The sequence below is a fragment of the Hydra vulgaris genome, chromosome 12 (assembly GCF_038396675.1).
Source record: "Hydra vulgaris chromosome 12, alternate assembly HydraT2T_AEP".
Taxonomy (NCBI): Eukaryota; Metazoa; Cnidaria; class Hydrozoa; order Anthoathecata; family Hydridae; genus Hydra; species Hydra vulgaris.
Genome location: NC_088931.1, coordinates 81,348,466 through 81,360,508, shown reverse-complemented (window position 1 = coordinate 81,360,508; position 12,043 = coordinate 81,348,466). Strand labels below are relative to the sequence as shown.

The window sequence follows — 12,043 nt, the reverse complement described above, 5'->3', positions numbered from 1 at the left end:
GTAACTACCATTGAGATATAAGCAAAAACCTATGAGTTGAATCAATTAGATTTAGCATTCATAATCATAGGCAAGGAATAATTTAACATAGATTTCCGTCCACCCCAGACAAAGAAGAGACGCAAGACTTGTGACGAATATGATGAATATACGCAATTCACTTACAAAGAAAGTCTCAAAAAAAAAGGAGGTGGTGTTGTTATTTACGTCAAAAATAGCTTGCTGTTCAGAATGAAAAACGGCCTGTGCGTATCGAGTACAGTGGTGAATTTGTTTCAATTGAAATAATTAATAACGAGTTTAAAAATGTTTTAGTAACGTGTTGATATAAACCGTCAAATACGTCAACAAATAATTCCTCAATTCACTTACAGAATATTGTTTAAAAAAGCTTTTTGTTTTAGGGGACTTAAAAAACGCACTAAATTATGATAATGATATAAAATACTAAATGACTTGACTCTAGTGTCAGTGACTCTGAATACTGAATGGCTTTGCTCTAGTATAAGTGGCTCTGCAGGCGTTAAGGCCCACAACTTTTGCTGTGGGCCTTAACACCTTAACATTTTCTCAATCTCTAACACAAATAGTCAACTTTCTAATTCGCTGTTCAGGCAATCCGAATCATTCATCTTCTGTACTCGACTTATGTCTCGTTTCTGATCCTAGTCAGTGCTTAGTTTCTCCACATTCACCCTTTAGTGCTTCTGATCACAGTTCGATCTTTCTAGAATCTAATATCTTGTTCTTTTTCATTATCAGAATCCCCCTATCATTGTACCTCTTATAACTGCCTTAAAGCTGACTGAGATTTTTTTGTGATTTTCTTTGTGATGGCTTTTGGGTAGAAATCTTTCGTCTGCCTGCTGATAAATGTGCTTCTTACATAACTTCTTGGATTCAGGCTGACATGGAATCCTTTATTCTCTCTCGACAATTCCAAGTCAAGCCTCACTCTTCTCCATGGTTTTCCTCTCATTGTTACAATTTTTAATTGTAACAATTACTTTCATATTTATCAGCAAAAAAATTCTCCAGAAAACAGACACTTGTTTTCTATTGCTAAAAACCATTGTAAAAAAGTTTTGTCTAACAACAAGCCCGCCGTTCTCAGGTCAAGAAGTCTCGGGCATCATCTCAAAAATTAGATTCTTGCGACTTCTGGAGGATCTTTAACAGTATCTATAATAAGGGCGAATCTGTTACTCCACCTCTCTTGTATGATTCAGACTTAGTTAGCTCAACTAAAGACAAAGCTGAATTTTTGCTAAGAACTTCTCATCAATATCATCTGTTGATTCCACTAGTCACGTTTTACCTAATATAGCCGACGAACAGGTTAATCCATTGCTTGACATTCGTATCACTGCAGCTTCGGTATCTAAAGTGATTTCCTTATTAGACTATTCTAGAGCTTGTGGTCCGGACAAAATGTCTAACTACCATCCCATTAGTCTTCTTACTGTCATAAGCAAGGTTGTTGAATCTTTAATTAACAACTACTTAATCTCTCAGCTTGAATAACTTTCTGATTATCAATATAGATTTCGGTCTTCTTGTTCTACTGCTGATTTTTTACGGTAAAAACCGATAGGTTTTATCGTACATTAGATAGATTTGGAGAGGTTATAGCTATCACTCTCAACGTTTCTAAAGCCTTTAATATAATTTGACATGCAGGTCTTCTCCTTAAGTTTTTTTTCTTATGGTGTATCAGGTAACATCTTTAAGATTACTGAATCCTTCCTTACCAATTGTAGCATAAAATTTGCCCTCGATGGACAGCACTCTTCTTCTTGTCCTGTAACTTTAGGGGTTCCTCAAGGTTCTATTTTTAACCCTATACTCTTTTTAATATACATTAACATTGTTCGCAGATAATACTACTAGTTTTTCTTGTCTTGATAAGAAGCCAACACTCTCGGATTGATTGGAGGGGGTATTTAAGCTTGAAAGCGATATTTCACTTCTGATATAGCATGCAACTCTCAGTTGCTGGTGAATTTAAACTCAGATAAAATTCAACTTTTTTTTTTCAAAATCAATTAGAAAATGGTCTCCATTAAAATCCGTAAATAATGCAAATTCCACACTTTTAAACTTGAATGAAAAACACTTTCCAAAGGAAACAAAAACTATTAAAATAAAAAACTTAAATTCAACATGGTTTAGTAAAAGTTTAAAAACACCTTCAAAGCGAAAACAACGACTATACAATTAATATTTAAAACATAAATGCACAAAGGCCAAAGAAGAATATAAAAACCAAAGGATTTTTTTGAGAAAATTAAACGAATTGCAAAATCAAACTATTATAAAAAACAATTAGAAAAGTGTCAATAAATTTCTAGTAAAAAATTGACAAATTTTTAAAAAAATAATTGGCAAATCAAAAATCAATATAATCTTGTTTTTCAAAAATTTTAAATATTAAAAATAAAACTATTGACAATGAAAACAATATAGCAAATGAATTTAACAACTTTTTTGTAAATATAGGACCTAAACTAGCCGCAAAAATTTCTAATAAAAATAAATCATTCATGGAATACCTCCAATTTATTAAAAACTAGCAGTAAGCAACCCGTAATACGGGTTATTAGTAATTAAATCATTGCTTTTAGTTAACGACAAAAAAAGACTACATTAACATCAGTTAATTTTTTTTAAATCTGTTACAACACAGCAGGTACCATAAAAAGAAAGTCAAGTAGAATTAGGATAATAATATAACAGAAAATATAAAGAATTAAAAAAATAGCCCAGCCCTATCAACACAAAGCACAGAAACAATAGCGCATAACATAAGATATTTGTAAGCACACATTACAGACATTACTGTCTCTCCAAAATAATTAAAAAAGAAAAGATTATAAAAAGGCTAGACAACTTAACGTAAAAACACAAATAACACCACAAATTAATAAGATATTTTATCAACTAAAATACTTGAACTAAAATGATTTTATTTATTACAATATTGAACAATTATGGTTAAACAATTTGAACAATTATATCATAAAATAGCAAGCAACTCGTAAAATATTTTATATACATGGTCATTATCAATTGTGGTATTAAGAAATACGTAAGAGCTCAGTAATTACATAAGTTTTATTGATGCTCCCTGTACTAATTCTCATTTAACTCTCATCTAAGAGAGAGAAGGAGAAAAAGAAAGTGTTTCCAAAGCAGCATATTAAAAAAAGTAAAGACTCGGAATAAATATTATTAACTGGTTTTATTAAGTTATCAGTAAACAAAATCATTTTTACCTTTATTATGTAAAGCTCCAGCTTCTCTCCAACTGTTGATTAATGATTAATCGAGTAAATTTCATATCATTAAATTTAAAAAAATAAAACCATGTTTCAACAGTAAACAGTAACTAATCAAGTGATGACAAATATCAGTCAGTATATTTTACTCTAAAATAATAAAAAAAAGTAAAGGAATTCAAGAGTATTATATTAATTAATTATATTAATTAATTAATTATATTATTTAATTAATTATATCAATTAATTAATTATATTAATTAATTATATTAACTAAATAATTATATTAACTAATTAATTATATTAACTAATTAATTATACTAACTAATTAATTATATTAATCAGTTAATTATATTAATTATATTAATTAATTAATTGTATCAATATTTTCTAAGAGAAAATATTAATATACATGTATTCGAAAATATTAATATACACAGAAAAATATATTGAGATATAGGCACATTTATGTATATAAACTTATTTGTCAACAAATTACAGACAGTTTTCCATGTTAAATACATAAAATATATATCTAATAAAGAATAAACCCAATATAAAATAAAAAAATATAGCAAACTTACCAAAATCAGGACCAGTTTACTGTCTAAAAATTTTTAAACCATTCTAATAATAATAAAAAATAACAATAAAGTGATCTGAAGTAACTAAAAACCACTTCACCTATTTCTAATCTCTCTAAAAAATAGTTTTCAGCTCTCACTAATATATAAAACAAAACTTGTTTAGTTAAGTTGCTTAGTTTTTAAAAATCTGAAAACAGAAAAGTAAAAAACCTGAAACAAACATTTTTAATTAAAACTACCATATTTAAACAAATTAAATTAAATAAAGCTCTAGGATTTCCTACATTGTTAATGGCAAAACTACAACACGTTCTGGTCTAATATTATGATCATTTCCAAGGTTGTTTACATGTTCATGTAAGGCATCATATTGCTCGCTTCTCTGTTTGTTTAAGTTAATTGTCTAACTGAAAGTCTATAATTGTAATACTGAGATAATGTAACATTATTTCTAACCAATGTAGCACATTGGTTAAAAACCAGCATTACCTCTTGGAAAAAATAGAGAATAAACCATAGGATCTAAGTTGACAGACATACTTGATATAGTTTTAAGATGATGACCTCTTGGGTAAGTAACAACTTCCCTGGAAGCAGGCGGAGCACCATCTTAGCCAACAAATACAACTGCAAGTTCATTATGTGAAGGGAGATTATAGCAACGTCTATCTTGCCCTTCAAGTAAAGACATTTTTACAACTGAGACTGAGTGACCTTCTTTACCTGCTTGGCGAATTTCTTTATCTTCCACTTCAGCCATGTTTTTAAATGCAGGAGTAAACAGGTTCTCTTCACTAATAACAGTTTTGTAATCGAAACATTAAATCATTTAAGCAAAGATCATTACCATGTTGTCGCATTCTAAAACTTACTTCTGCAAGTAGATCATAGATGTATAGTTGACAATATGTCGATGGAACATCTTGATCTGGCCTAAGATTACCTATACGATGAAAAACTTGATCACATATTCTAAAAGATGGCGGCCCATGATTCATGGGTTGAACTACATTAGCTGTAAATAAAGTAAAAGAAAGGCAGGTATTATAATTCCGAATATACTTAATTTTGTGATTTTTTGCAATTGCAATCTTTTCTATACAACTTTTTTTTACTACTCTAAATAGCACACACAAATAATTTTTATAAAAACGTCATTGGAAATAGTCATTTAAAATAAATTATTCAATAATCAATTTGGTAAGCCAAATGTCTATTAACTCAAAATATTACAAATAAACAACAACACACAACAATAGAACACACCATTAGACAATATAACAAATATATATAACAGAATTTAAGTAACATAATATTCATATATAACAGAACATAAGTAACATCATTACGCAAAATGTAATTAAAAGAAATTATTATTTATTCCCAGAATAATTAATAATAAAGGCTAGAAAACACCTAGACCTAAAGCAGTATCTCAATTTGACACTAAACACTACCAAGTCACACCTCTGCTATAAGTTCATCACTTGGCTGTCAAGGTTGACAAATCTTGTTCTACACATTCTTCATTGAAAACAACAAAGTATAAACATATGTACCAACAATAAACACAATATATATATATATTCAACATTATATAAACATATTTAAACACATTTATAAAAAAATAATATAATACGTACTACCGCATACACAAACAATAAAAAATATTTTAAACTATTATAAAAATACATTAGTAAAATAAAAGCACATATTACCACATACATGTGTATGTGGTAATATGTGCTTATAAATATATATTTATCAAAAAAAGCATATATGCAAACAATAAACATATAAAACTTGAATTGTGCAAACAAAAATTTTTAAAATGACATGAGAAAATTTAAAAAGATCTAAAGTAAACAAAATATAAACATATATACAAACAATACTCTTTACCTTTATATTTTTTTCATTAGAACTGCAGTCCTCATAACAAAATTTAACTTTCAGATACATGTCAGTGTTGGCTCAAAATTTTAATTTATTTTTCTAAATTTCCTAAAAAAGAACAAAAATAGATAATAGAATCACAGAGGTTTCAAAATAGTAAGAACCAATTTTATAGAAATAGCATTAGTATAACTTTTTTTTTGAAAAAAAGTGTATAAAAAATAATTAGGCCTTATCCATACCCCATTTTTTATTTAAAAAATAAAGTATAAAAAGCTCAATAAAAACTGCTAAAAAAATATTAAGCTAAAAGAAAAGCTAGGATAAACAGAATGTAAACGATTTAAAAAATTAAAAGGAGTAATCCTTTCTACTTTATATCTAATAAAAATGTTATATAGAGTAAAAGCGGGTCAAACTGATCACCGAACAATAAAAATCAAGTAACTTTATTTTTTAAAATTTTAAACTAATTTTTTTAAATAAGATAAAAAATACCAACAAGCACATTATTTATTAATTTTTTTTTTTAATTGTATTTGAAAATATAAAAACTAGAGAAGAAAAAAAATGATGGCTTTTGGCAGAAAGTCTGTTAAAACCGATCAATATAAAAAACATTTAATAAATTTAACATTCTATATATGTAAATGTATATATTTTTACATATTTTTTTTATAGCATACAGAAATATGCTATATATTTTTTGTATACTTACAGAAATAATAAATGATTTAAGGTTTACATTTTTCACAACAAAAAAAATCTGAACCCATTATAAAAATTTTTGGCAAACATGTTTTGCTGCAGAGCCATGTTTTGGATTATCGCTTGACATCATGTCTAAATGTAATTCTTTTTTACACTTTCTGCATTTAATAACTTTTCTTCTTTTGGCTAAAGGTGTTGTAATCAGTTCTACATTTTGAGTTACTTCTTTTTCTGCAGGGTTTGGCAATGGCAATATGGGTTTGCAGATGGTTTTATGCATTTTAGATTGTTTTTCAGCTAATTTGAGTTGCTTAACTTCTTCTCTTTTTGTGAAATGATCTGCAACACCGTATTCTGTAATACATTGGCCAGCAATTTTTGGAATTTAGATTGCCTCAATTTTTTTACACGAGACTGATTTTTTTCTTGAAAAAAACTCTTTAGCTCATTTTCCATTTCGATTTTCATTCTCTCATGTAAGGATCTGTACTAGTCGAACCTTGAAGCTGCTGTTGCTAGTTCAGAAGATAATGCTAAAGACTTTATTGTTCGCAATGGCGTTGAAGACGTCGGTTGATTAAATGTTTCGGAGATAGCTAATGCCTGTTGATTGATTTTGTTTTTGTTAAGTGGAAATAACCCAGTATATTCAAAACCAGCAATAGCGTGAAAATGTGTAAAACACTTACCGCTCTCATACACCTGTTTAAGCAATGTAGGAAAATGTTCTTTATCGAAGTTTTTGCATTTTGTAATATTTGGTAAGAACTGCCTTCCACACTTGCTTAACATGACAATAGACACCTCTGTCCAGTGCCACTGGACAGAGATGTCTATTGCTATGTTAAACAAGTGTGGAAGCCACTGGTAGTGGCTGAAGAATGTGAGATGAGTGGGCTGATAGACAAATCAAAATTATATTGTTTTCCCAACATAGCAATACAGCTGCTAAACTGACGTAAGACGTATGCCCATCAAGATGTAAAATATGAGTAACACTAATAGCTTGACATTCTGGTATATACATTTCCTTCAACCATTCAATAAATGTGTCATGCTCCATCCAACGAGATTTAGAAATTGAATATTTGGTGCCAGTCGGACCACCTAAAGCCCACTCAGCTCTAAAGTTTCGTTTTGCTTTGTATACCACGAATGGTGTTGTAAAGTATCCATCAGCATTACAGCAATTGATTATTGTATAATGAATTTTTTCATTGTTACCAGTGAGCTTCAAAACACGCTTTGCACCTTTTCGACATTCTACAGTTGCTTTGCCTTGATCACCAAATAAACCCGTTTCTTCGCAATTCCAAATGTGACAACCAGAAGTTATCCCAGACAATTGTCGGCTCAGCGGAAAAAGGGGCTCAGCGGAAAAGTGGTCTAACCCACAGTTTTGAAATTTTCCGGATAATCACTGCAAACTGTAAATTGAGTATGTAGTTTGTTGTGGAAAAAGTGCCTAACCCCAAAACCTATCTATACAGTGTTACTACCTATAATCATATTTACTTTAACAGAAAAATAAAATTTGAATTGTGGAAAAGTTGCCTATCCAACAATCAACATGGCGAAAATGAACTGCTCAGATTTGGAAGAGTTTCTAATGAAAAGTGATTGTGATGATTCAGATGCTGATAACAATACTTCTTTAGAGGATGATGTTAGCGAAGGTATGTATATAATTAATGCAGCATCAAGATTTACTTTTTATTGAGTTTATCATACAAAAATATAGTTTCTAGCCTCAATGTTGTTTAGGCAGGTTTTCCTCTTCTAGTTTTTCAAAACTGACATGCACTTTTTTATTTCAGTTTCAAGTATTGGGAATCAATATGTTGAAGAAAACGCAAGACCTATATCTATACTAACAGGAGTTAATGGTATGTACAATTTGTCTAAAACTAAATAGGCTTATAAAAGGAATTTTTTAGTCCTACTGATATGGCCGAGAACTGTTTGCTTTGTTAGGAATTCTTTTCTTGCTAGAAAATAATTTTTACCTAACATTTTCATTGCAGATTCAAATGTTAACCTTGTTGGAAAAGTAGGAGAGGACGACAGCTTTTCCCAGGAAGTACAAGGAGAAACCCATAGTCATAGACATAGTCGTAAGCGAGTTGCCCATCCAGAACTACACAAAAGAAATATTTTGAAACAGAAAAGGTCAATAAGGAAGGAATATATTACATCTATATAGGGCAAAGTAGTTGAACCACAGATATTTATTAACAAAGATTGTGGTTGCAATCTAGAGTGCAGCAGTAAAATAACAGTTGCTCGCCGTAATCAAATTTTTTCTAACTTTTACGCCATGAACTGGGATTTAAAAAACGCCTTTGTGATGGGTTCTGTTGATTTAAAAGAAAAACACAGGACGTATACTGCATTAAATAACTCCCGTAGGGAAAATAGTCGTTCCTATAAACTAATTGATGAATGTGGAAATGTTAAAAAGATTTGCAAAACTTACTTCAAAGGCACATTGCAGATTCCTGATGGGACAATAACAAATATTTTAGCAAGGAAAAAAACAGATGGTTCACCTATCGAAGATCGCAGACGTAATTCGGCTCCACAAAATAAAAGTAGTGATGAAGACACAGAATATCTTCGAAGATTTATTCGCTTATTTCCAACGTACCAATCTCACTACTAGGTTTTCTCAAACGGGATCCCGGGGACAAAAGTGGCAGCGGGGTTTCCCGGAATATCACTCTTATATCCTGGAACATGATTTTTTTTTTAACTTTACGTATGATAACAGTTTGAACTAATTTGAACAAAAATAAGAAAAATATTATTATTAAAAAATATTATTGCATTTAATTGTGTTTTATGTGTTCATATCGTATATTAAAACCTAGCACAACAAGAAATGTTATTGAAACTATCTTAAACTATGTAATCCAAGGAATACATTGTAATTTGTAATGCGATGTTTTCTTTTTTCTTGTTATTACAAAATATGAGGGGAAAAAAAAAAGATTTCCTGCGACAAAAACAGTAAGTTTGATTTTTAAACTCCTAAATTATTGAAAAGTTAAACTTTTTCTGTTTTGAATTATTGAAACATTTAATAATTTTTGTATTTAAAAAACGCCAAACAAAAACAAATAAAGTCATACGTAAGATAACATATAAACGTAAAAATATTTGTAACTTTACCCTTTATTGTTTCACGATTCAATTTAGTTATACCAAGTCAATTGTAAGTGGATCGAAAGCATGGCAGTATTTTTGTAAAGAGAAATCTGGCGAATCTGCAGTTTGTAAAAAGTGCAATGTAAAGATAATGTGCAAAGGATTTTGGATAAGTGGGCTCATTCGTCATTTAAAAAACGCACATAAAGATTTGGATTTGAATATGAAGCGTCTACATGAAGATAATGATTCGGAAATTGAAATTGTGCAAAAGAAAAATCACATTGTTTGTTAAGCAGCAGACTCTCGAGGAAATTGTGTCAAAGCTAGCAACGGTGGATGGCTTCTCAATAAATGCCATAACAAAAAGTGAATTCATTAGAAAATCATTGTCTTAAAAAATCCATCCCATGTTATGAGTATGATTAAAAAACAATATGATTTAGCCAAACAAACTGTGGTTTTAGAGATAACAAATAAAATATCTAGCGGGTCGCGATTTCCTTTATCGTTAGATGAATAAGTCTTTGAAAAACCGACGTTATTTAAACGTAAATTTACACTTATTAACAAAATTTTGGAACCTTGGATTGACTCCGAAAGCTGGATCACTTCAAAAAAAATCGTTGATCTGGTTGAAAATAAACTGTCAGATTTAAATTTATCAATTGAACATCAGCTGTGTTATGCTCACGGACTTTATTTGGCAGTATGTGATATTCTTTACAAAAAGTCAGACTCTTCAGCAAAATATATTGAATTTGAATCGCAGTTTACGATTAGTTTGATGATGTATTTGACTGTAATGATGAGTCATACAGCTTAACAGGCGTTACGTTTATTGATAATTTACAAAATAGCGTAAATATAGCCTTAACAATTCAGATGGTTCGAAAAGTGGTACGAATGTTCTGCAAATCACCTCTTAAAAATGACGTTTTACAAATCTAAGTAAAATCTATGTTTCATAAAGTACTGAAGTTGATATTGGATGTCAAAACAAGGTGGAATAAACTTGTTGCAATGCTAGAAAGATTCCTTAAACTGAAAACATGTATACTAAAAGCAATGATTGATTTAAAAGAAGTTCTGAATATCTCCGAAGATGAATATGCAATTATGAACGCCACAACAATTTCTCGGCAACCGATAAAAGTTGGAATAGAAAGACTTGGTAGAAGTAATGCTACTCTACTTGACGCAGAAGGTGTAATGATATTCATCTTAGACGATTTGGCGGAGAAAAAAAAAGTGATAGCTAATAAACTGCTTCAATCTGTTCAGCAGAGAATTAAAGAACGCAGAAATGCCAATTTAATTGGACTACTAAAATTTTTAAACAACCCAATTAGTTATAATCAAGAATCAAATGTCAACTCCAAACTACTCTTACCGTCAAACACGCATTAAAAGCAACAAAAAAAAATTTATACCTGGTTGTACATAGAAGATGCTAGAACTAGTTTATCAAATAATGAAATAGTTGAATTAAGTCGTGATAAAAAAGCAGGGTTTCTGACCCGCAATACCTCAACCTGTTGCTCCAAATTTATTAGGCAAAAATATTTTGACACGAACAAAAATTGGATACGACTATTTGTAATGTCAAACAAGTACATTAGCAATTTAAAAAACCTCACAAAAGAAATCAAACTTTTTGAGGCAACTGGAAAGCGTAGCGAAAGTTCAGAAAGAATATACTCCATATTAATGACCATCAAGCCGACATCAATTGAATCAGAAAGAGCTTTTTCTGCCTCGGGTCTAATTATGGGATAAATTCGTTTTCGATTAAGTGACAAATCAAACCACTTGTTATTATATTAAAAATTATGCCGGAAAAACCCGGGAAGTCCCGGGATACATAAGTTACAAATCGGGAATCCCGGGATGCTAAATTTACGGGAAATGAGAAACCCTACTCATAAAAAACAACCAGCACAGAAATTATTTGCCTCCAACTTTACAAATCTCACCGATGTACGAGAAATATGTTTGCAATTGCAATGAAAATGATTGCACCCCACTAACAATTTTTGTATTTCGACGCATATTCAATACAAATTTCAATTTACATTTTCACCATCCGCAATCAGATACATGTCAAAAATGTCATCAATTTAACAATAAAATTAGGTGTCTTTCAGAAGGTAAAGAAAAGAACACTGTTAGGAGGAACCTTATTATTCATCAAGAGATGGCTGAAAAGGTAAAATAAAAAATAAAAGAAGATACACTAGATGCACATACAAATCCAAACAAGAGGGTATTAGTTTTCGACTTACAAAAAACTCTACCGACACCAGTGCTTAGTACAGGAATAGCCTATTATAAAAGGTAAATGTGGACTTACAATCTTGGAATCCACGATGAAAACTTAAAGACAAGTTTTATGTATGTATGGAGTGAGGAACAAGCATCCCG

At 30.2% G+C, this 12,043-nt stretch overlaps 1 protein-coding gene across 1 annotated transcript; it reads right to left on the bottom strand.

Moving 5' to 3' along the window:
• Positions 1–7,316: 7,316 nt before the first annotated feature.
• LOC136088397 (uncharacterized) lies at positions 7,317–7,981 on the bottom strand. Its single transcript, XM_065812104.1, has 2 exons — positions 7,972–7,981; positions 7,317–7,858 (listed from the first exon to the last, which is right to left on the bottom strand). Exons 1-2 carry the CDS (start codon positions 7,979–7,981, stop codon positions 7,317–7,319), a joined length of 552 nt encoding a protein of 183 aa, XP_065668176.1.
• Between the last annotated feature and the right edge of the window lie 4,062 nt (positions 7,982–12,043).